Raw genomic sequence first — 25,769 nt, forward strand, 5'->3', positions numbered from 1 at the left:
TGGTACCAGAGAAGCAAAAGAAGAGTCCACAGCTTCCTTTACACAATTTCTTAAATTCTATAATTAGGGAAGACTATTAATAAGAAAGTCAGCATTGAAGCAATACAATTTTGAGGTAACAGTATGAACTTACTGTTAGCCTAAATGATTTTTATTTTAAATAGGCAGTCAAAAACTGGGGGCCTTTGAGGTTTTAAAAACTCTTCATCATTCTTGATCAGTAGAAGTTCAATGTGTCAGCAGTGTTAATGGTGCTATGTTTGCAAGAGGTTATTTATTTAGCAATTGTATCATTGTGTGCATTGGCTTCAGAATGAGGAAGTTAAAGGGTCTGGGATGTGTTTTTTTCCTAATGCATGCATGTTTTAGTTTTGAAACTCCTTAAAACGATTACTGACATAAAACATACTTTTTCTTGTAACTACAATACACAAGTACAAGATGTTCATACCATCAGCTGAAGTATTTTGACAAGAATGTGGAGAAATTGAAAGGTGTAAATCGTACTTTACATAGTACAATCCTGAAGAAGATTGCACTTCTGTGCAGTGAATTCAGATGTCAAAGAAACCTTTCTCTACAGGATGACCAGGAGCAAGAACAGAATTCTGTGCATTGATTTACCAATCATGTGGCTGTAAGATGCATTGGTTCAGCAAGTTGATCTGAGGGAAAACTTTTTTTTTTTGCAAGTTGGTTTTCCATTGGAGCATCTTGCTGAGTCTGTTCACCATGTAGCCACACGGCTTCTCTATTTGATGTGAGGGAAGTGGTAGGAGTGTGTGACCAGGGATGGAGGGAAGGGCAGGATGACGCCTTTTGAGAGCAGCCCACAGCTAGGTCAGATCAGCTATCATGTAAAACTACAGCCTGTGGGTAGGTCCCTACAGGTGTGGTTCTGTAGCAGCACAACTTGCCCCTAACTTGACTGAAATCAGTACTGCTGTGGATTTCCTTATTGCCTGTACCAGCTCCCATGCTGTAAAATCAAGCAAGGAGCAGCATCTGCACCTCTCCTGCAGATAGCACCCTATCTGCAGGGTGGGAGGGACAAAAAAAGGCAGCTATCCAAATAGATTCATAATGTGATGCCAGTGAGGAAAGACTAGGAGGGGCACAGAAAGGGAAGAGTGTTTCTCAAAAAATATAAAAATTGGGGAAAAAAAAAAAAAAAAAACAGCAACCCATTGCTCCACCACAGAAGCAAAAGCAGGACAAAAATAAACCAACCAACCAAAACAGTAACATCCTTGAAAAGAGAACTTTCCTTTCAACCAACCAGATAAGCTCTACTCACCATTAAAAGGGTTGATCTTCTTCGAGATTCGTAAGGAAATTGATTCTTTCAGGTCTCTCTTCTTCACACACTGAATGCCCAAATTCTGAAAACTGAAGCACATATGGAGGGATTTCACAAAGTAATAAAATCCTCAGTGTAGAAGAGTGAATAAATTATTTGCTGTTGAACAATACTGTGATAATATATGCTATAAGAAATGAAAGAAAATGTTTATTTTGAGAAAGTTGTAACAGGTCTGAAAAGCAGGGATGCAGTTTTTCTAAAAAAAAAGAGCAGAAACAGAATAGAAAAATACCAAACTAAAATCCTAAAGAGGAATATATATTTCTATATTAAGAATTGTTACTCTGCAGTAAACCCAGTGATTAAAGTTTAAATATTCAGTCTTGTGTAATTGAAAGTGAAAACTATTTTTGTAATCAATAAACCTGCTAGTGTGCACTAGTTAAAAATGTGTGCTCCTGGTTTTATCAGGGAATATAAATCTTGAACACTATTTTAAAGGTTTTTAAAACAAGTAAAAACAGGTTTTGAAATCTCATGTAGTTATGGAAAGGTTCTGAAGAGCTGCAGCTCTTCCTTATTTGCATAAAAGTGCAGGTCACCCCGATGCAGGAGGTGGGGGGAGTCCCAGGCGAGCTGACTCTTTCCCACATGGAAAAACCATGACATCATCAAAGCTGAGTGGATGTAAAGCAGGAAGTATAAAAAAAAAAAAAGAAAGAAAGAAAAAGAAAAAATACATGTATATATAAATTAAAAATAAATAAATCCATGTTTCATAATGTTACAATAAGCTCAGAAGATAAACTGTGCCAGTAGGCTCTGATGATCTTTCTCCAGAACTGGCAATTTCCCTTACTTTGAAATGCCACAAAAGTTTTTAACTTTGGTTTTTTGGTTATGCCTAAAAAACACCTTAATCCATCTAAATCCTTCCTCCCACAACTCTCAGGGGTAGTCTTATGTTTCCCGGCTCTAACCAAGACTATCCAAGTGTGACACTAATTTTAATTCCCCTAAAGCCCCTCGCCTGTGCCCAATGTGCTCTGTTCAGAGGTTCCCACATCCTCTGCTATCAGACTCCACTTCCAGAATCTGTACTGTAGAGGAATGCATAAGCTTCCCTTCCAACTTGATAGAGTGACCCAAAAGAAACTAAACCACACTAGCATGTCACAGCTCAGTGAAGCACCTGGACTTCATGTTGTGGCTAGTGACATGAGAGGTTTGTAGCATACCTTGGCAAGCAATCCTATTTGTAGGGACTACTCCTTCAGGGCTCGATCATGGCACACAAAACTTTTTTTTTTTTTCCCCAAATACCCACTTTATTCTACTAATTCAGTGTGAATCACACTTCACACCCGTGAACAGACCTGCTTCCATGCTACAGCCCCAGACTGCCACCTGGTAGTGCCAGACTCTCCAGTAGTCCCCTGCAAGTGGCAGACATCATGGAGCACAAATGCAGAACTGGACTTGAGAAAGCTGCGTCCAGCCACGCAAGGACTGACAGCCTTGACTCTGCGCCTTTCAGCCATTGTGAATGAAACCTCTCAGGGCGAGAAACGAGACTTTTAAGTGCCCCATAACTCTCAGATGACAAACGTTTTCTAAAACATGCTCTGTCACAGTGAAAGTGTCTCTTTAACTATCGCTGAAGGGAGGGCTGGGTCAGAAAAGAAACCGTCGAGAACCTCAGGAAGCCTGCGGGGTTTCACATCAGCACGAGCTGACAGGAAGCAAGCAAGATAACGAGAAGAGAGGGAGAAGTAGGAAGAGAGAGAAAAAATGAAAGGCACTTGGAAAAAAAATCACCTATGATATCATCCATGTAGAGAGAGTGAGAACTAGGAAGTAAAAATTTTAGTATACAGGCAGTCACATGGACTCAACATTTGTACTTCTGCCTTGACAGCTGGGCCACGGAGGGCTCTGATCAAGTTTAGGCAGCAGTACCACGATCATTATACAGCAGGAAGAACAGAAGACTGTGTCCAACTGCAGCTACGTGGGGATAGTTAAATAAGTGGAGTGCAGAGTAATTGCTCAGACCAGCCCCAAATCTGGGATTAATAATTCCAGTTACACAGAAATAATTGGGATTTTTGCTCTGTTTGAGATGCTCAGCAGGAGCACACAGCCAGAACCACTACCGAGAGAGGACATCTCCTGCTCACTGGTATTGTGCGAGGCTTTTCTCCAACATGGACTTGAAGGGAAGAATGTGGACACTGAGTCACCAGCCACAAAAAGGAAAACGACTTTAAACATCCAGATCCAATTATGGATCATGCTGTTCTTTCATCTTAAAGTAACCAATGATTTGTTAAAAAAAATGAGTGTACCAATGCTGGAAACATTTCAAAGAGAATATTTAGAGCCTCTTCTCATCAGAATCTCGGATTTCAAGCTCAATTGAAGCTCACAGTTGTGCATTATCAGTAAAGGGAAAGTAGCCCAGACACCATTCTGTAAGAAACTAGGAGGCCTATAACCTAAGGATATTGAGAAGAATTCATGGATTTCATGATTTCAAACAATCACTAACGCCTTAAAAGAAATGGAAGCACAGCATTATGTCAAAGAACAGGATTTGATGCGTGCATATAATGGAAATGAAATTACAATTTACAAATAAATATTTGCAAAGCATGCCAGTGCTTTTTGGTATCACATCCTACAGCTAATAGATTCAGGAACAGAATCTCTGCAGGCTTAACCTTGTGCAACAAAACGCCAAGAGGAAAAACAATCAACAGTGTCTTCCTGTGCCTGGTGATTGCCAGAAAAGGTGTTAGGCAATCAGGCTTTTTTGCTTCAGATCAGAAGCCACAGAGATGAGAGCAGGAAGTGGGATGGGCTACAACAGCAGACATTCTTTGACCCTGGGTGACGAAGCTTGATTTGAGAAGACAAAGGGGAAGCTGGTGAATGGATGGTCAGAGGAAGGCGGGAGGCCCCTTACCAGATTAAGATGTCTACAACTGCCTTTTAGACAAGGTAAAGGGAACTCTGCAGGGAGGCTGATCAGGATGAGGTTACAACAATCAAAATGGGAGGTAAGTGCCTGAAGGGACAGCTCTACCTTTCTAGAGAGGTATTATGGTGGAAAAAAAATAGAAAAATGACATTTACTAATCCTTTTCTACCATTTATCAATAGGAGAACATCGTAAACAGACCTAGAAACCAAAAGGTACTAAAATCTTTTGCATCTGTAAGAGCAGAAGACCGTACAGCCAGCACGTTATGTGTCACCTGAATACATTTGCTGTGTACATTCATGATCACTTGAGCCTGAGCTGTATGTTGAAGAAATATCTCCACTTTTAGAACTGTTTATTTCACCATCAGGCAATTATCATCATCAAACAGACCGTGTCTTCAGTTTGTTTCTTTAATAGTGTTCTACTGACTAAACCCACATAAAAACGCAGTGATTTCACTAACATCAACCAAATCACATCAGACTGAGAGCAGTAAGTAAAGCTACTTATACACTGAAATATTTACCTTACTTTCTTCCCAGCTCAGTTATGTTTACCTCGTAGCATTAGCCTACTTCCAAATCTACCACGTTGCAAGCTGTGAACCACAAACAGCTTGTCAATTCTAAAATCTCCTCAATGGCAATAATCAGTCTACAGTTGTTGCAGTTTACTCTGCTTTTATTTTATTCTGTTAGACTTGGTAGACTTGCAGGGAACACCACCACATACAATTGTACTTGAAATACTCCTAATAACCCTCTGAACAGCACTGAGAAACACATACTATACGAAGCCTGAATTCTCCTTACTGCCTCCAGAATTAGATCCTTCTCTAGCATGCTTGCTCTACAAAACTAAGCCTGAGCAGAATCTATACTTTTACTCAAAAAAAAAAAAAAAAGCAGCCCAAAACAAACAAACAAAACCCCACCAAAATTAACAAACAGCAACAACAGTGACAACTGCCAACACATTTCTAGATGTGTCACAACCACCATCATCTAAATGACGTGATATTCAGTCACTACAAACTTTCTCCACTGGTTTCCAGAAAGTCTAACTAGAGTTCCTGCAGAAGACATGAACTTCCCTAAATCTACGGAAGCGCTAATTCTAATGTTGTCGTTAACAATTTATCATTTTTGCACACTGAAGGAGAAGAATATCAAGCTCAGGAGTGAGAAGCGCTACTGAACCAGACTGAAAAGCAAACAAGTGGGAGAAAGAAAAAGGAGACAGACACTGGGAGAATGAAAGCAAAAGAAGGGCAAAGGGGACAAAAGATGAGTGTGTGAAACATTGAAAAAGAAGGAAATACTTCTAAGAGAAAGTTGCCTTATCTGAGACGGATTCGAGGCTTCAGCAAAGACAACACACTAACTGCCCTCTTAATCACTACTCAAGAGTTTTAAAACATAAGATTAGCATATCACTTGCACGGTTAATCAAATTCCCAAGCAACACCACTACTCACGACAGGACTCGCCGTTCTGGCCCAAACTCTGCTTCGTAGTAGCCATCTCTGCAGTCTTTTCCAACCAGGTCATGAGGGTGTGGCTTGTAGGGTTCATTCTTTGTTACCAATGTAGTTCTTATTTTGACTTTTCCAAAATAATTCAGAATCTACAAAAAGTGAGATATTTTCTAGACTTTAGATATTAGGTCTAGGAAAGTCCCAACATGGAAGAGAAAATACATTTCATCCTAAAATATCCTATGGAATAAACACCACTGCTAAGAAATTATCCTAGACCATTCAGAATTTTTGTTCAATCTACTTCAGTTCTGTTCATTTCACACTGAAAACCAGCTGTTTGGCAAAACATTTGTGAATTTATTATTCTTTCTTAAAGCATATCTTACCTATTTCAACCCTGTGCAGAAAGCCAAAAGGTAATACGTAAGCTATAGAAACTTAGAACTGAGAGTAAAACAGCTTGTAATGCTGTAAGACCAAGCATAACAGGACACATTTCTTTACCATATCTACACTTACAATGAAAGATACAAAATCCTGCCTAGGTGACCACACACAAATGCTTATTAAAAGGACAGGTCTAGCTCCAAAGAGCTAGATCCCAGGAAGAAGCTCCTAGAGCCTCAGGGATAACCTTATTACCTGTGCTTGGACCACTAAGTAGCAAATGAAGATCTTAGCGGTTGCAACATGGACATAAGCCCCCATGAAGTCTTTTTTTCTTAATTCTTAGATGAATACTCAGTCTTATGTTCAAGTAGAGGGGCACTGAACTCTCAAGCTCCTACTAGGGGGCCTTCACAGAAGTCATCAGACTAATTCAACACACATCTCTCAGGTGCGTAGAAGTCTTCCCTCGTGCTGATGGCTACCAGTGAAGTCAGCAAGGGTTGCGCGGGTGAGTCTAAAAAACAGTTTGGCCTAAATTGTTTAGAGCGTAACAACTTGAAAGCAAATACAAGATTCACACCGGTACATGTTTGTGCAGAGGCGTGCTCTCCTCCTCCACTTCCCCTGTCCTATAACTAGCTGTTCCTTCCCTCCTTCAGCCTTTTCTTTCCTCCTCCAAGGAGACTCAGGGATCCATCACATGCTTTTCAATCAACACTTCAACCTTTGATTTGACCTACGCTCTTCTAACTTCCACCATCTGTCAGCTTCTTCAGCCTCCAATTAGGCCCCTTTCTTGGCATTCATGTACACCACTGTTTGCCCTTAAATAAAACTTCCATCACTCTTCTGTTTCTTCAAATATTACATCATTTCTCCCTCATTGCACATCTAGTCCCTTGAACTTGAAGCATGATTGAGCCACTTTGATTCTCCGGTTCCTCCTTGATGTTCATCTCAACCACACCATGAAATTTAATCTCATCCTCATTGAGGTTTCCATCTCTGGAGGGGCCTCCCCCAGCAGCTAATCAGCATTAAAGCCTCCTACAGGCTTCAAGGAGGCAGGAATTCACCTAGAAATCACCTGCTATCAGTATCCATCAGCTCTGTCATTAACAGTCACCTTTAGAAAAGAACAAAATATGCCAGGATTGCACAGTCACCAATCAAGCCCCATCTTCCCTTTGGGTTTTCTGGCTGACTTTCATGTGCATCACAGCACACGCTGAGAGGAATCGAGGGCTCATACTGCCCAGTCAACTTGCGTCCTGACACGGCCTCAGGGTGAGAGTCTGTCAAAGTTATTTATTTTTGCCAGCACACACAGAGATCTCGCCAGCTTGTTCGTTCTGCACTTCACCAACTGAACAAGGAACTATTTTCTGCATTCCTTAACCAACTCCAGCACTGTAATAGTAAAAAGGGGTCCTTCTTGTCTGCTTCTTCCTGTAGTAATTCTGCCTTCAGGGCAAGACCAGCTTCCACAGCAGCACAGTTGCTTTACCTAGTAGAGGATCTCTGCTGCTCAGCACATGACCGCCAATACCATCTTTCTCAAACTCTCCCTCCTCTGAAGGAAATTTTATGCCTCAACTTAAAACATTTCATACTTCTCAGATATCACATCCACTGTATCTGTTCTTTTACTGCTGTGATTCCAGAGACTCCATCTTGGCTCCGCTTTTTTTTTTTTTTCAATATTGCATTATAATAATGTACTTCAAGATGGCAAGCACTCCTTACTTCCCATTTATATTTGAGCTTTCTCTTCTAATCTCATTTCTAAAAGACTTTCTCCAGATTAATAGTATTTCCTTGATCTCTTTCAATTTAAACATCAAACAGGAGACCAGAAATTCTTCTATTTTACACTACTAGTCCAGGTCTCTGACATTCCTTTGTCCCAGATATGAAAGCTACTGACCAAGTGCTTCCATTCTATCTCTACTGTCCATGTCTTTGTCCTTGCTTTGATCAAAGCTGTTAGGACTAGTCTGAATCCCTTCATTCTGAATTTCCCAACCTATCCATAATGCAACCACCCAATTAGTTTTCATTGCAGGTGTTCTAACCACATAATTCCCCTTTTTCAGCTCCTTTTTAAATTCTGTACCCCTTCTGACTTCACATACTTCATGGCAGTCTTTTGCAGAGCCCAATCACCAATCCACCAGCTGCAAGGCACCTTCTTAGTTTGCTCGCTTGTACAAAGTATCTTCTTTCACATTGTGCCCAACAGCTAGACCAGTCTTGTCAGATTTTGTATGCAGACAACCTCCTTCAAAGCACTCCCAGAATTCATATTACAACCCAAGTAGTTAAAAAAAAAAGCCCAAATCACAACTAAGAAACCAGAACAAATGTAGACACAGAAAAAGCTAATAACGAATGATTCCCAGACAATGAGTAACTTCAGTGAGTTCCCTCTCTACAGGCACTTTGTTACCAATGACTACACCTTCTTCTTTTCCGCTAAATTGGAACAAAATCTTTAATGACAAAATCTTTAATGAGGAGCAAAGAACTCTTTTTCCACTCTGTTGCAATCACATTTGCAAGCCAAGGAAAGAATAACAGAACATGTAATAAAAAGCATTTTATTTACTGCACCAACGTCAACACATAGCTACAGCACAATGTAAATACAGGCACTGGTAACTTATGGAGAAAAGTAGTATTTCTTACCTGTATAGAAGGGAATGTCTTGTTGTTTTCAGTACTGTGTTCTCCTGGAATGCTGCCTGCTGATCTTCCCTCACATTTGTATCTGAAACGCATGCCCCTTTGCCTGGGTTGTTCAAATATTTCAATGTAGGGCTCAGGGCCACCTTAAAAAAATAAAACACAACATTTTCAGTGCTTCTATACAGTAGAGCTTAAAAAGCGGCAGAAGGAAGGCTATATGCTTAGGTGCTACAAGAGGATTAGAAGATCTAGATTCTTTGATTCATATTGCCCACTTTGATCTGCCTTCTTGGACAATATATTTTTTATTTTATTTTAACGTGCATGCACATGACTGAAGAGGGATGGGAGTGAGTGGGAGAACAGACTTCAAATGAAGTACACAAGTATCAGTGCCATGTAAATAATTAACAGGAAGGACTCCCCTCCATCTCACTTAGAACTTAGCTTGTTTTAGCTTTTAGAGACTGTGTGTCTGATGAAAGAGGATTTTATACAACAGAAGACATTATTTCAAGGGGATGGTTGATATTTTTAATAACCACATGCTTTTAGGAATGGTTATCCTCTCAAAGTACAGGTACCATCAGTACTATGCTTGCTTGAATGCCCTCTGAAAGGGAAGAGGTTTCCTCAGAATTGATTGATTTAGTTACTATTATAGTGAAGCAGAAACTATGCAAATTGTGCCAAAAAAAAAAAAAAAACTACTGGTTTGAATACCATCGCCGTGGGCTCAGAAAACACCTGATTGCTTGTATTGAATTCTACAACTTGAGCTGCCCACCTCCCACAGGGCCAGCTTCTAGTTGCAGTATCTCTCCAGACCACAAAACCTTACTGAAAGCTACTGGGCAGTCGTCAGAAAGAGTTTTTCAGGAAACATGAGATATAGACAAGAATGAGAAGCAGAACTCCTCAATGGAGGGTTTAGAAAGACATCACCTTACCAAGAGTATCAGTACTTTTAAAGCTATGTCTTATTGCCAAGATAGTTACAAGCTATACAATATATCTTACTGAGAACATCAAACAGGATAGTCAATCAAGCAGTGACAATAGTGGGATGGCATGTGAAAAACAAATAGCGGAGAGTAAGTAAATATTGTAGAGGTTGAATCATCGTGGTTCTGCATGATCAGAAGAACATAGCTTATAGAAATGTCTACCGAGCTCTTTGTCATTGTATAATAGCATCCTACTCAGGCAAGGTTTGTGAACATCAGAAACAAACATGACAGGCAACATCCTGTGGCACAGCACTGAAAACAGTGCTTAGACTTCAACATAATAAGCAAAATAGTTATTAAATAGATTGAAAGCATTAAAAGGGTAAAAGATCTCCTACTTCCTTTTGCCCAAGGTCTGTAGTATGTTAGTTTTGGCAAAGAGGTGGATTCCAGTCCTAGCTCCATAACAAATCCTTCTGTTTTGTTGCACCTATAGTCACCAAGGTATGCCTGCAAACACACGGCTTCAACTTTATGAGTAGGATTTGGTGATAGCAAAAGTGATCCTGTGCTGCAGCATTTCATGCCCCACAGTACGAAAATATATCTTAACATATGGAGTAATTAAGAGAAGTAGAGAATGAAAGGAGAGAACTAAATCTGAGGTGTTTCCTGTCTTACTTGAACGTATGGTACCACAGTGACAGACAGCTGGGGAGCAGCATTACATGAAAACAGCTCTGATGCTGGAGCTGTCTTCAACGGCACGTGTCTTTTCAAAACAGGAATGCTTTTAGAAAAGGCATCATGCGTTTCAGGTCCAAGCTGTATTTGGTGGCAAACAGCTGAGAACTACAGTTTAAGATTCTACACGTTCCTTTCTAATGATTTATCAAAATGCACTCTCTCATCTGATCACCTCCCATCTAGAAAATTTTAAATCAGTTTCTGAAAGCCAACCATGAACCGTCACATTAAATAAATGTTAGACACCACTCCAGGTCCAGTTACTTACAAGTATGGTCACTTCAGTAGACACTTCCCAGAACTCATCTAACCTTCCCTGTAGGTAAGTTTTTCCTCTGTCTGGAAAATAAGCAGGGCCAGCAAAAGGTGGGGCGATGGGAGATAACAACAAGAAGCCTAGAGCTGATGTCAAGCTGGTTTCAGAGGGAGATGGAAGTCTGAGCTCCTCACAAAGCCAGCCCCACACACTACTGTAAGGCTTTTTAACTTTCACACTTAAATTCACATATGTTACTATATTTTTCAGGACAATCCAGTGGACCAGGCAACTTCCACCAGCAGTGGGAAGCAACTGCTGCGTATCAGCCCGCTTCCCATTTCTACGATTCTATGATTTCTGTATCTTCCCATTCTACGATTTCCCTCAGGTAACTGAGGAGAGAAGCATCTCACCTTCCCATTCTACGTAATGCTGCACCGCAAATACAGACGCATATCCGTATACTAAATTAAAAATGCATTTTAGATGTTCTAATGACAAAATTGCAGCAAAGTACCTACTAATCATCTTCCTTTGGAGATAGACACGCTTGCATAGCTGCTAACCAGACGCACAGTACACCCACATACATTACGTATTTGCCCAAACTAGCTGGAGCCTTTCTGTTTCAAATTACTATAGAACAGAATCACTTCAAGTCTTTAATCCTTTCTGCTTTAACCAACAATTGCCCTTCATGGTCTACTAATGCTTGCTTAAGAGAACCTCTTTTTTCTCCCCTATTAACAGCGCTTTATTTTAAAACTCCAGGCTCGATGATCTCTGTGGGACTGTGGTTGAAACAAGTACCATTGAAGGCAAACCCACTGCTCAACAGCAGGTGTGTTTGTGGGAAAGTAAAGCTCAGTGACATGGTAGCCTCCAGAGATTAAACATTAAACTTCATTTTATCTTGGTTCTCACTCTCTCCATTTAAGAATCACATAATCATCTCCCCCGTGATTTTCACTGTCATCGTGTTCTGCGCAGGGAGGAAACGCACACAAGTGTTTGTGTGAACTAGAGGTATTATCAGCACTCTGCAGTGAAGTGGAGGTCTGTTCAGTGTTCCCTATTTCTGTAAATGAGCAACGTGCTTGTGAAGTGGCCTGGTTTAACTCTTTCACAACCTACACTCACACAGAGAGGTCTGCCAGTTCCCACACAGGGCTACAGACCTGTCCTTTTCAGCGTTGGTCAGACCAAAATGAGCCACGTCTAAGAACTCTCACCAATTTTGAAAGAGAAATATATAAGGCTACCCACATTACCTACACATTTGTTTCCTCCATGCTCCGAATACTTCACTAAATAACTTTAAAGGAAATATAGGAAACCAACCATCGCAACTACATCAGCAGAGAAAATAAGCCAGTAAGAGCCCAGCCAACTTACACTCACGTTCAACAACAGAAGGTTGTTTTATTCCAACCTGTTCCAAGCAATACAAAAAGGAACAAAAGACAACCCCCCAAAATCGAAGCATTTCCATCAGACCCCTCCCTGATGAAAAACCTGGGACAATTTTAAGTTTTAACGTAGCTCGTGCCATTCAGAAGGAAGGTGTCTGTGACACACTGCCACCAGAGGGACAACAGGATCACGGTCTCATGGGTATCTTGCTCCTCTGCCTAAAGGAATGGGGCTCTGGAGGGACCATGTAATCTGTGATTTTCTAGGAGTGTGAACGTACTCTCCAGCAATCAGAGAGCACGAAAGCAAAGTAGCTGCGGGTCTTCGTGGAAGATGTGAAAGTATCACCGAAACTCTTACAATCTCAGGTGACTGCAGCGAAACACAGATGCAAGGGTTGCCCTTCAACTTTGGTATTGCTGCTCTGCACATATTACTGGTGACCTTACGTCCTCCACAGCGACAGCCCTTTCTGAAAAGCAAGGGCAGACAACCTGTATACTTACAGCCTCCTGCAACAGTTTAGGCAAAAAGACACGATGGTGGAAGATTTGTTACAGAACAATCTGGCTCAATCAGAGCACAAACAGCTTGTTATTTCAGAAAGCGATAACCTACACAGGAATCCAGAAACTGCACAGATTCTAGCAGAGACAAAACTACTCACAAACTTCCTCTTTGCCATCGTGTGATATTACAGAACAGCAACCAAAAGAAAAAAAAAAAAACAACTATAAAAGCCAGCTAGTACCAGGAAGTTATGAACTTCCCCTACTGAAAAATTCCTTATCTGGTTCCTAATTACATTGAAAATATATTCTAGATAAGAAAAAAGTGCTAGCTCCTGCTTTGGTTTAGACGCTGTAAAAGAGAGTGTAACATTTAACAGAGAGCCTCCGTGCAAACCCGCTCGTTTTCTCTCTGTTGATAGCAGCTACACACACTTGACAGGAGTGAAAACGTACAGTCGGTGAGGGCTAACAGGGTCTGAACGCTGAGGCCACGGAGCAGCTTTCCCCTGAAGCGCCGCTCTAATTAACGCCACCCAGGCTGACGCTGCTTTCTTCTCAAATCCCTAAGAAAAGTAGCTACGAGACGCCTTCTGAAAGGATGACAAATTCGTTTTAATTTAGTTTAAAGAAACTTAATTGTGCTTTTTGATGTAATTACTCAATACAAGATGCCTTATCTGCGTTACTTTGCATTTATGACACCTCTGGTTCTCAGGGCTAAGTTCCCATGTAGCAGGGCCCTGCTGAGCATCGCGCTCTGGCCTACCGACGTCCGTGCCCCAGAAACAAGCCCCACAGGCTTATTTCACGCCTGAACTTTTTCACGACGCACTTTTAAGACTTTCAAGGTCCCTCCTGAACTATAACGGCCTCACAAGACCTTGTTGCCGCCGACCCAAACATCCCCGCGACGTTTCTTCATCAACCCCTTCCCTAACCCTACTCGAGGAGCTACGCAGACACGGGTTTGATACCAAAACCGCCCGTAGGGCCGGCGGCCTAGGAGCGCGGTGCCCCGTTTTTGGGGCCGCTAACCCCCCTGCCCGCAGCCAGCTCCCCAGGCAGGGCCGTGCCGGAGCCGCCGGGCGGGCAGCAGGGCTGAGGCGCTCGCTCCCTTCCCCGGCCTCTCCCCGCCGGGCCCCCCCTGCGCCGCCGCCCCGCGGCCCCCCAGCCCCGCTCACCGGCCATGCTGACGGCTCCGCTCCGGCCCCCCTCTGCCTGCCTGTCGTCGGTCCGTGTGTCGGGCCGGCCAGACGCCCGGCTGTGTGCTGTGCAGAGCCGAGCCGCGCCCCGCTCGCCGCCCTTTTCAGGGGGAATTTCCCGGCCGGGCCCGGCACCGCCCCCGCCCCGCCGCCCGCCCCCGCGGCACCCGGCCCCGCCCGGCCCCTCAGCCCCAGGGGACCCAAAGACCCGGCCCCGCAGCCCGGGGGGACCCAAAACCCCGACCCCACAGTCCAGGAGGGACCCCAAAACCCCAGCCCTTATTTTAAGGGGCTGTATAGGAATTAACCTATATGCAGTTCTGTAATCTGCAGCTCCGTGTGTAACCCAGTCCGCTACACAGAAGGTACCCAACGCTTCCCAGTACTCCGGATCTCTGCTCTACAGCAACTCAACAGCATCTTTCTTCATAGCTTTAGTTCTGCCCCTTCGTTGTCCCTCAGTTAAATTAATGTTCACAGGTTAGCGTCTGAATAGATGCATTATCAGGGTGGAGCGTAGGAAGTGAGGCCCTGAAGAAGCTCTACAGCTTGGGAGCTTATACATACCTTATATATATATATAAAAGCTTATAGAGATTATATAAAGCTTGATATATACATTATCTATAAGCTGTATATACAGCTTGGGATGCTTATAAAATCCTGTGAAGAACAGCACACAACACACACTCATGGCGTTGTTAAAAGCAGGATTTGTTATGCCCCTAACACATTTACAACCAAAATAAAAACAGAAGAATCCTATAGGGAGACACAGGATAACCTACACGCATATGATGTTAGCTCTAAAGATTAAAAGGAAGAACAGACACACAATTATATTTAGGTAGTATGCTGAAATAATTCTATGTTTATGGGTTAGTTTCGTGCCAGAACATGATTTTTCATCTTCTTTCCCACAAAAAAAAAAATCACTGTTAACATGAAAGATACAAACCACTGCGCTAAAACTATGAGAAATCAGGACTAGGTCTTCATCTTCAGGGATTTCTTGGATTCCCTATGATTGATGATGCAAAATCAAGCAGGAAAGCGGTTGTAGTATTTTAAATCAAGCTTCGACTTTACCTACACACACACACAACCCCCAAAGCATACACCACCAGAGTCCTCAAACAACATTCCTCACATTGGTCGCTGGGGTTGAGGTGAGAGGGATACTTTCCTCTTGCATATTCAGCAAGATGCTTAGAAGATGCCAGCGAGCTGGGACACTAACACAGGAGGGTGCTCAGAGCTCTGTCTCACTGTTCGTGCTGCCCTATTGTAAAAGCAATAGCAAAGCAAGAAACAAAAGCCCACAACCCAGACTTCTCCCCGCTAAGTGCCTGCATGCAAATGCATCAGGCCCATGAAGATCTAACTACCAGGAGTTGCTTCAGTTTTTGAATTCAGACCTGGCTGTGACACACCAGGTTTGGGAAGCCTCTGTTCATAAAGCTGAACAGCTGGAGCTGTGCTCCCACTGAGAGTGTACACATCCTTGTGGGTCACAGGAGTGATCTGGACAGGATTCTCAAAAGGAGAGGGGAGGGGTGTGGGGTAGGAGCACACTGCTCACAGCTAGCTGAATCTAAAAGCCCATGGAGGTCAGTACCCAGGAGCTAGAGCATGGATTGGGGTTCTGGTTTATTATGCAAAGCCAGTTGTCAGCACAGGCGTACGAAGAGACTAAACGTTTTTCCTTTCTTATATTCAGCCCAGTTTGCTACGTTTCAGACAGTAAGCTGCAGCCTTCAGGAAGAACAAACGTAGGTGCTTCCCTAACTACTGCTTACATCTCTGGCTCCTGCCTATTTCTCCAGCCCGTGACGCTGCTGAATAGGCAGGGACTGAGGCACCTGGGGAACTGTAGCTCAGAACAAAAGTGTCTACTCATTTCTTCTTAAGGAAAATGTTACGGTATGCTACATGGTCAAAGCTGATGTGAAATTAAGGGCAATATTCCAGGCAATATGACTATCTGTTATGAGTAAAACATCAATAAAAATTCCATATTTTTCCCCAGTTCTTTTGAACTGCATCTGTTAGGGCCTGTAGGAACAGGCTACTCAAAGATAAACCTTAAGATTGTATTTTAGAAATTAAGGAAATGTCTAACATAGACACTACTGTCTATGGTACAAACTGTGGCTTGAATTTTTTATTTTTAAAGTTGAGAGGGGTGCATTTCATACAGCATCCAAAAAACTTTAATTCTATCCCTACTCTTTCCCTAAAGTGAAAATAGCCTTTAATGAAACCATAGGAAGTGTTTCACTCTGTGAGATCCATGAACCTATCATCTGAATACATAATAGATGAGATTTGTTTCAAGAAGTCACTGAACAAAGTGACCAGAGAAAGGACAGGATGAACGAAATCAACATCTTCTTGCCCGTTTTTCTCTCTCCAGTATAGCTGTAAGTAGATGCATAGGGAAGAACACAATACCAGGCGAAAACGAACCCTTAGTCTAACCCAGCACAGCTGTTTTGTAATATGCTTATGTTCCTAAACTAGGGGAAAGTTCTACAGCAAGAGAAGCCTTCGATGCTAAAAGGCAAAATCCTAACCAAATTAATAGGAAGCCCTACTCAAAAGTCATGAAAGTATATAGACAGATCCCTCTGTTCCTGTGACCACCTCGTATGCAGTTTTTTTCTGCCTCAATATAAGTTTATGGCACAGGAATCATCCCATGAGAGTGATGTGAACTAGAGCATTGCAGTATAGTACTGGCAATTACAGAAACCTGGTCAGCAACTGACATGAAGCGTAGGAACATGTCATAACTTTGGGCATATGCAGATCTTCACAAAGAGGACGGAATTCCCCTCCTGTAACATTGCATAACAAAAGCCAGGTGCACCACTATTATTTTTGTCAGCTGGCTTTGGCTATAGCCAGAGGCGAGATACCAGAATTCTTAGACCAGTTTGATCCAGTACTTCACTTCCTGTCTTCCAGTTAAAGCAAGTGTTTTAAGATCCCACTTTTCTCCAATTATCAAGTCCAAAGACAAGTCCTCCCTCTTGCTTTTCACTGGCTGCCGTGCTAGCACTGTGAACACCGAGGTTGCTGGAAGAAATCTTCTTGCTTAGACTCCTTGCTCTGGCAGAGAACATCACAGGGCAGCAACAAGAGAAAAGGACAGGGTGGAGGAAAAACCAATTCAACCTATTCCTATAGCAAAGGACAACAGGGCGTTTGACATGGTATTTGTCAAGCCTAGGATGATGGCTCTTTAGTGGTGCTTAGCACAGGCATTGACCAATAAAGTCTGCTAAAGCCTGCTGTGGTATGAAAGCGGCATAAGGCAAACTGTTAAGTCTTTATTTCCTGTTCCCAGCTATCTGACTGAGATCAAAGATAAGCCACTTGTCACTGGCCTGATTAAGCAGCCAAGCAGGCATTAAGGTACTAGGAGAACCTTGTTCTAGAACTAAGATACACTGTACTACGAATAAAAATAAGATTTTTTTTTAATCACTTCTCTCCTTATGGAACAAAGTTAGAAGTTCTGTTTTCTAGCCCATTGCATTTCAGGTCTCACACACTCCCCTGATCAGCAATTTCCAATCCCCTGTGCCTTAAGAAAAGCTTCTGTTTGAAGTTATTTATTTATTTATTTATTTAATCTCAAAAGCCTTTTATTTAAACACCAGCAGACCTTTTGAAAGTTAAAGCTTTTGTGGTTATTGGTCCTGCCGAGGAAGGTTCTAACACAGGAGCCGTTCCAAGAAAAGTCCTGGCTTTCAGATTAATGATAAACTCACAGGTTGTTCAAGCCCTTCTGCTGGAGCATTCCTGTATCATGCTTTGAGTTTGTTTGACACAGAACAATGCTACCATGCCTCCTCTCAAAACAGGGTGGAGAGAAAGGAAATGCTACAAGGGAAAGGTTGGTCTTGTGGATAAGGCACAAGGCTGTGATTCAGGAGACTGGAATCTGGCTCTTGGCAAGTCAGCCTTTCTACTCTTAGGCAAGTTGTTTAATTCTCTGAGCCTCAACTTCCCCAACAGAAAACAGAAGACACTTCCTTGCTCCTACCCTCTATCTCATACACTTATGATGCAACTTCTTCAAGGGGTGAACTGCTGATTGTAGGCAAGCACCGAGCACAATTAGGCTTCAGTTCCATCAATACTTTGGACTGTGCTGGTATCAGAAAAACAGTCCTCACTCCTCCCCCTCCCCCTTCTCTCTTTACCTCCAGGCAACTCATCCATGTGTGCTCTTATGCTGTTGCAAGCACTTATTTGACCATACGGGAAGCTTGCTTAAAAACAACCCGGGGGAAATAAAAAGATTGTCTATGGAACTGGCTCAGTAACAACTGGACCAGCAGAAAAACAATCACAGAAATGACTGTGCCAGCAAAAAGGAATGGGGTGGCACCAAGGCTGGCCTTGAAACAAGATAGAGATGTGAGCTTTAGCGCTAGCTTCCTGACAGAGTGCTAGCTTCACAGAACAATGTATCCTTTGCTTGGGAAATTAATAAATCCCCCTGAAACTTCTTACTCACAATCCTTCTTTCCCAGAATTAGCTTTCAGAGCACAAGTTTTCAGGCACCTTCTCCCGCAACCCTCTGAAGTGTTTCCTATTCCTTTCTCCCCATCGTAATGATGAGAACATGTATTACAAGTTGGGAGTTTCTGTGGGGTAGTAGTAAAGAAAAACCTTTCCTGTTTGTTTGCAAGTAAAGGAAAAAAAGAGGAATGCTTTCTTCCTCCAGTGTGCTACATAAAAGCCTTAAGTTACAGTGAAGATGATGGAGTGGCCTCTGAAATGGACAGTCCTACTGCAGACTACTTCTTGCCACAATTAGGATTCATCTGATGCAGTAGTACTGTAGTGAGGGGGCTTAGGGAAGAGATGAGCTCGGACTAAGCACAAGGAGCCAAATTAGCAGAAAAGAACCTTTTTCTGCCCAGAAGGATTTTTTTTTTCAAATAGATTAGCTCCCTGAGTCAGGTTACTATTGCTAGTGCAATGAGAAGCAATGGAATTACTCTAGCTACAGACACAAAAAATAAGGAGGCAGGAAGGAGAATGGGAATCGTCCCTTTGGCAGCAAGAGGCTATTATATTACCTCAGTCATAACATGAAAACCACATACCAAGAAAAAATAGGCAACATATGCTCATATTAATTCTCCTGCTCCCCCAAACCCCACCATATACCCGCCAGCCTTTAAGCACGGGATCCACCTACAGCGGATAACAATCACTCAACCAAAATTTTATTACAAGCCTTCCCTTTTTCCTTAGGGCTTGCAAGGAGTATAGGCTACCTAGCATCAGTTTCAGAAGGCCAAATCTGCAGCCAGAATAAGAAAAATGCATATTGTTTCAGTACAGCCCCTCTAGATACATCTCCTTTTAATTTGAAGTCCTACACGCTTTATTTTTAAGTGTTTTAAGCCCAATGACTCATGCATTGTATACAACCAGGACTCACAGAAAGTGACACCATTCTGAACATAAACTCATAACATCTTTTGGAAGTAAATTTATGCATAAAGTCCTCCTACTTATGCAAAACGTATCTACAATCAGTCTGTAGATTGGCCAGCTACTCACCTTATCTGGACGCGCACTAGCCCCTTTTACAAATGGCCCGGGGCTGTGTCATACTGCCACCTCCCCATGCAAAGTCTTACCGTCAGTAGCTGTGAGTAAGCCACAGTCAGCACCGCTGCTTCACCCCATTTGAATAGTCAGTCTCAACAGTGCCTGTATGGACTTTGTATGTGCACGTACATCCAAATTACTAGCATGCTGCAATAAAGTAAAATTTATATTTGCTGAAAGGCCAGCATTCTAGTAAGGCTACACTTTTTATCTGAGCTTTCTAAACCACAATGCTGAAGCCCCTCGTGCTCTGGCACAGAGCAGCGATGGGTTCTGCTGTTTGTGTTCTTCGTTTGGCAGTTGCTACATGACTCGTTAATTTTGCTTTTAGGACATTTAGGAAAGAGTTCTACATCTTTTGTGTAATCAACATAGTGGTTAGCCTCTCTCTCTCATATCAAATACATGGCTGTAAGTACCAGTTTATCTGCATAGCAATTCCACTCACAAATGTTAATATAGATAAAAACAACACCCTCAGGCTTTTCAGGCTGAAGTATTATTGTGCTTTAGGTATAGTAAATGTGTAAGCCACCACACAACTCAGCATTTTCAGATTTTTTAGATGCCTGGAAGAAGTAGTTTCTTCTACGTGAATAGAAAATGTACTTATCAATCTTGTGACTTATTTTTGATTAAAAGGAGCAATAAGCCAGGGAAAACAAAAATTCTTTGAAATATCTTTTTTTTTTAATCAATATGTATTGTGCGACAGAACTAAGATTCTTTGCCCCATGCAGTAAAAAAAGACAGACACATAGCCTGTTGAATGGAAACAACACAACCAAATGAAGGGAAAATTGGGACCACAAGCTTCTTCTGCCATCTAATTGCAGGAACTAAAGGAACAGGTCTTCCTGATCCAAGAAAGTTGAAAAAAGTTTGAAAGAAGTGAAAAAAATAACTGCTTAATGCAAAAGTTCCTTAACGCGCAGGTGTAGAAAGGATGAATTGTGTACTAGAGCCACTGATGCCCTAACTCCACCTCTGATCCATCTCCACTGAAACTCCGGGGTGCAAGCAAAGGCAGCAGTGCTGAAGATCAACTTCTTGAATTATCTGCTTCAAGAGGTCTGAGACATGTTGCTGCTAGCCCAAGTTTTCCTTCGCCTATGCCTAAGCAATTAGAAGATAAGCACTACAACTTCCCATATTAACAGAAATTAAGGGTGGGGGTGTTAGGAATATGAAGCATCTGCTTATTGTTTTGCTGGCCTTACTCCTTGCCATCACAACAGCTCGTCCTTTAAGGACCTACAGGCCACTCCCCCAGCGACCATGAGTAACAGTTGGGTTTGCGGTGTCTCGATGAAATGCCCCCTCGTGGTCACTGTAAAGATTTCCTGAAAGGGTGTGCAAACTGTTGCGTTCCCTGTAAATTTCACTTACTCTGCTTCTGACAGTGTCATACTCGTGTGGTTTCATGCTTCTTCCAGCGCGAGGATAAAGATCTTGGCGCATCAAGCAGAGAGCTTCAGTCTCTGTGGTCTCTCCAGTTCTCTCGTCTACGAAAAGTAGCCAAAGACAGCTGACAGTGCCTCTTCCAGGAGTTTCCATTAGAGGAACCCTGCATAAATAATGATCTGCCTAACAGAAAACAAATGTAGATCAAAGTTCCCACTTCTGTAGATTCACAAAAATACTGTGTAAACTCAATCATTTGTTTGAAAAACAAAATCAGATTAAGAGAGCCAAATCTAAGTCTACTCTGAAAACTCTGAAAAGTGTGTTACTTTAAAAAAACAGCCGGTTTTGTTAACTTTTTACTCTAAGAAGAAAAAAAGAATGAGAGGACCAGTTCAGATTTAATACCACTTCAAAGCTTTTGAGAGATTAGAGACTCTCTCTTCATGCGGTCAGCTCTATCTATACAAAATATGACTTACACAAAGCTAAGTAAGATTTCCTATTTGGCACTTTTGCACAACAATTAGCAAAGTGATGGACAGATAAGGTTCCCATTTGGGGTACTCATTGGACTTAGCTGTAGCCTCAAGATTTGTTACAATACTGAAGACATCTGTATTTGCTAAGTAGGCTTGCTATCTGACATTATTTGACCAGTAGCTGGGATAAACACAATTATTGAAAACATGAACTTGATCAAACAAAACAGCAATTAATGACTGCAGCTGTCTTGTAAATTGCTAGTGTTACCTTGTTTTATTATTTCCACCTGTTCATACTCTATTTCCATAGTGCTAGAGCTTCAGGGCTGTTTGGGGAAAGGAGATTTATCATCCTATCTCCACAGCGGTCTAAGACTGGAGTTCCTCATGTGCACTGCAACCCCATTAAATAATGACCATGGTCAATCTAATCTCTTATGTGTTTAGGCAACCGCATATGATACTATCTACCTACTGTTAGGCTGCCTATTGCACAAGAAGTATATATTGTATTCACTCTTTAATATACTTAGCAATCAGCTCCATAGGCCAGGAACTGTTCTTTTTTGTTTCATGGTGATTATTCCTGAGGCACAATGGTTACTTTAGGGCCCTGAGCTCTGTCACACTACTGCTAATTCCTTCCCCAACAGCAGGCAACACCAATGCTCACAGTGTGCAAAAAGCCCATTAACAAGTACACCCGAAATAATTTGTGTCCTTCAAAACCCATCATTTAGTAGTTGTAATTTTAAAAACAAAAGTTTATATTCCTTTTATATATTTATGTTACATACAGCATTATTTCTGCTTCCTGAATGTGCACCATTAAGTTTCAATGTCAACATAAAAACTGGCGCAGCTATGAAATTCTAGAACTTTTGCTTCTGCAAATACTCCTAGGATCTACATCACACAAACCTCGGTGGCTGGTGACCCAGTTACTACAGACTTGGTCAGTTCAGGACTTTACACTTGCAACACAGTTAAAACCTTATTTGCAAAACAGCACTGCTGTAACTGGTCAAGTGGAAGCCATGTGACCTGACATGTTTTTAATTGTAATGCAGAGAACTTTTCATTTACATAGCTCAGGACTCACATATGCTTCTGTCCTGATGCCAGAGGACACCAGAAATGCTGGAAGTGAAAAAAGAAGGCCACTGGAATAATTTACTCAGACAATTACTGTCTCATCATTACTATCCCTGCTTAGAAGAATGTTTACCAGTGCCCCTGGAAGAGTGGAAAAATAAAATTAAATGCATAGCTGAATGGAACCACAGAATAAATTATATTTAGCATAGCAATTACAGTTTCTCCCAGCTTATACGCACTATGAACAACCTGTGTATTTGTGTGGTCAACAACCCCACCTCACAAACATCCCTGTAATTAATTTGAAATAACAAAAACCAGGTGTAGATAAATGTTATTTTTGTTCCCTTCATCAGATTGTTTGACTACTTAGCTATACTTAGTTGATTCACCACAAACAATGAAGCTCAGGTGTGCAGCCAGAAGAAAGGAGAAGGACCCAAGTGTGCCAGGGATGAAGGTGGTAGCAAGAACCTCCTAAAGTGATAAAGGAAACCAAACTGATTACGATTTATGAAAACAATAAACAAGAGAGTGGCCACTACTGAAAAAACAACTTAGTTTTTTAATCTCCCCTTAATAGCGACCATAGCCACTCTGTGAGCTACTGTTCTCTAACAAGCCTGTCCAGTTCTCTTTTGTGATATCCTCCCCGATTCATAAGCCTGTGGCCCAAACCCTTCAGCTTTTGCAAAAGATACCAGCACTTTCTAACACATCGTGTGTAGCAGTGTTTTACGAACAGAAGCTTGGTATCTTTATAAATTCCTGTTCCGGCTGAGTAAGATGGAGGGGAGCCAGAACTCTGTGGTTGCTTTTACAAGAGTGTCGCTATCTTTACTCATAACATGCTCAAGTAGCAAAGACTGATTAACAGCTTTATCCAGGAAATCAAGGAAGATTCACACTCCTAAAGCTACAGAGGAAGGGTACAACAACTTCACTCAACTGGGTTTCTTCTACCTTTGAGGAGATTTAAAGCAACAGCACATTGGGCCCTAGAGGCACTCTCATTGTGTTTCTCTTCACTGAAGATCCTTTGATTACAGCAATAAGTTTACTAAATTTTTGGGCCACACAACAATACGTTCTTAGCAATATATTTGAAGTGTCAAGAACGTAATCACACACCTCTTTCACAGAGAAAACTTCCACTTGGGTTGACTGGAACTTCATCTGAGTGATAAAAATACACAGCCATGCAAACATACCATTCATTTAAGTATTGTAAGAGTGAGAGCTACCTATAATTTGTTGTAATCTATCATTCATTCAGAAAGATGCAATATACCAGTTCACATATATGACATTCATAGTTCAACTTACCCCATTCAGTAGATAACCACCTTTTCCTAAAGGAAGGCATTTGGCTTCTGACGAAACCAAGAGTCATTTTAATGTTGAATCTAAAGGCAGATAGCTTTGGACCTAAAATACACAATAATTAATATAAAGTCTCATATCATGGCTGTGCGTTGGAGGCCAATCCGTGGACAAACCTAGGTGCTATGCTGCTTGCTATTGCAGTACGTAACACGTGTTTTAGGGATTCATGTTTCTCCAGTAACAGTGTCTCCATCTCATTCAGTTCCTCAGCATTATTTTGTGACACATAAGGCCTACGTAGCTTTAACACGACCTGAAGCAAGGAGCCTCCTATGCTGAAACGTACCTTGGGACATACAGCTTTCCATAAAATTTGGTGGGATAATTCTACAAAGATTTACTCAGTTAAAAGCTACGCTCATCCTTCACATAGAAGCTAGGGTTACGTGCTACAGCAACTACTCAGCAGCAGAGAAAAGCATCTCTAGAGGAGTGTCTAAACCCAAATCTTAAAGGCTAAATAAAAAGTCACATGGGATTTGGACAGTTAGGACTCTAGTACTTGTCTTTATAGTATTTGTCTTTTTTTTTTTTTTAAAGGAAAAAAGAAACTCAGCATCCACTCATTTTTCTGTAGCAACTACTGGTAATTCCTACTTTAACAACTCTATCATCAGGAACTACTGGGATTCCCCCTTAACCACCTCACTCACCCCTGCAATGATAAAATAAAAGAAATAACCCATCAGCACCTAGTAAGCTGTTAACTTGGATTTGATAAACCTATTGTACTGTGCGTTGTGCTAAACTTCTTGGACTTTTTTGTGGAGAATGAAAAATAAGCAAGAAAGATCTGTGATGATTTTTCTCCTTCCTAGGAAGGTAATCAACATCTGAAAGGAAAGCTGTTTAATATTCAAGACTATAAAAAAGCAATAAGAATAGTGGGCTACCAGTTATGTAGTGGCTTAAAAAACAGTAGTCGGTTACAGTTATAATCTCTAGAGACAGTTACAGTCCTTCTTAGCTAGATGCAGTAACTAACAGGTACTGGGAACTCCCGCTGCAAGAATGGACAACATGACAAAAAAATAAGGGTAAAACAACAGTCTCACATATTCAGGAAATTTGGCTTCAGTTTCAGGTATTGGCACAAGCTTTTTTCTGATCTCTCTCAACTTAATAGTTTCTATCTGTTAATGCAGAGATTTAAGGAAAAAGTCTCAGAAATGTTGTAAATCATTATTAAGCACTGAAAAAGAATTTACATGCTGTCAGGAAAAGCCTTGACAAAAGTGCACAGTAGTACCAATACTCAATGCAAATTTTTAGTCTAAGGAACAATTAGTGGGCACCCTGGTTCATCCTCTGTCCTGTTATTTCAGATGAGAAATCATCTTCAACTTGTTAGTGGCATCCATTACTTATCAAACAGAAGATCATCCCATGTTTCACAGCAAAAGCTCTCCTTAATAAATAGCTGAAAATCAAAACTATCTAAGCAAAAGAAACAGTGACCGAGGAAAAAAGTTCACACGCAAGCAAGAGCTGATGAAATAACAGTCTTGCTTAGGAGTCACTAAGAACTCGTGGGTAGTTTAAGTTCAAGTCTTAAGCCTTTCTAAGTAGTTGCTTTGCTTTTATTTGACGTTTGAGACCTTCATACAAGGACAAATAAAAGTGCAGCAGGGTTTCCCCAGTGATATCACAGCCACTGAAATAAGGGATGACCTTTAAGGCTGAAAACATGCAAGACTAAGTTTGAACATACGAACCCCCCATCTGAGCTCCACAGTTAGGCTTCTGGTCAATCCATCTCTGCTTATTTGTTACTGAAAGGTGAACTGAAAACAGCTTTAATTAAGCTGAGCCTGGAGAACAC

At 41.6% G+C, this 25,769-nt stretch overlaps 2 protein-coding genes across 5 annotated transcripts in view; both read right to left on the reverse strand.

Moving 5' to 3' along the window:
- Nucleotides 1–14,066, reverse strand: part of REL (REL proto-oncogene, NF-kB subunit) — a 32,977-nt gene extending 18,911 nt beyond the window's left edge. The window contains exons 1-4 of the mRNA XM_048060722.2: nucleotides 13,913–14,066; nucleotides 8,851–8,993; nucleotides 5,770–5,918; nucleotides 1,298–1,389 (exon numbers count right to left, since the gene is read on the reverse strand). Of these exons, the coding sequence (XP_047916679.2) occupies nucleotides 1,298–1,389; nucleotides 5,770–5,918; nucleotides 8,851–8,993; nucleotides 13,913–13,919 (391 nt within the window). The 5' untranslated portion in view covers nucleotides 13,920–14,066. The remainder of the gene's footprint in view (nucleotides 1–1,297; nucleotides 1,390–5,769; nucleotides 5,919–8,850; nucleotides 8,994–13,912) is intronic.
- The window catches only part of PAPOLG (poly(A) polymerase gamma), a 40,537-nt gene continuing 23,623 nt past the window's right edge, over nucleotides 8,856–25,769 (reverse strand). The window contains exons 22-24 of one of the 4 annotated variants that reach the window (XR_007162081.2): nucleotides 23,888–23,989; nucleotides 22,954–23,038; nucleotides 20,261–21,161 (exon numbers count right to left, since the gene is read on the reverse strand). The gene's annotated coding sequence lies outside the window, so the exon portion shown is untranslated. The other 3 variants (XR_010830814.1, XM_048060718.2, XM_066995364.1) reach the window with 3 other exon arrangements.

The sequence above is a fragment of the Anser cygnoides genome, chromosome 3, assembly GCF_040182565.1.
Source record: "Anser cygnoides isolate HZ-2024a breed goose chromosome 3, Taihu_goose_T2T_genome, whole genome shotgun sequence".
Taxonomy (NCBI): domain Eukaryota; kingdom Metazoa; phylum Chordata; class Aves; order Anseriformes; family Anatidae; genus Anser; species Anser cygnoides.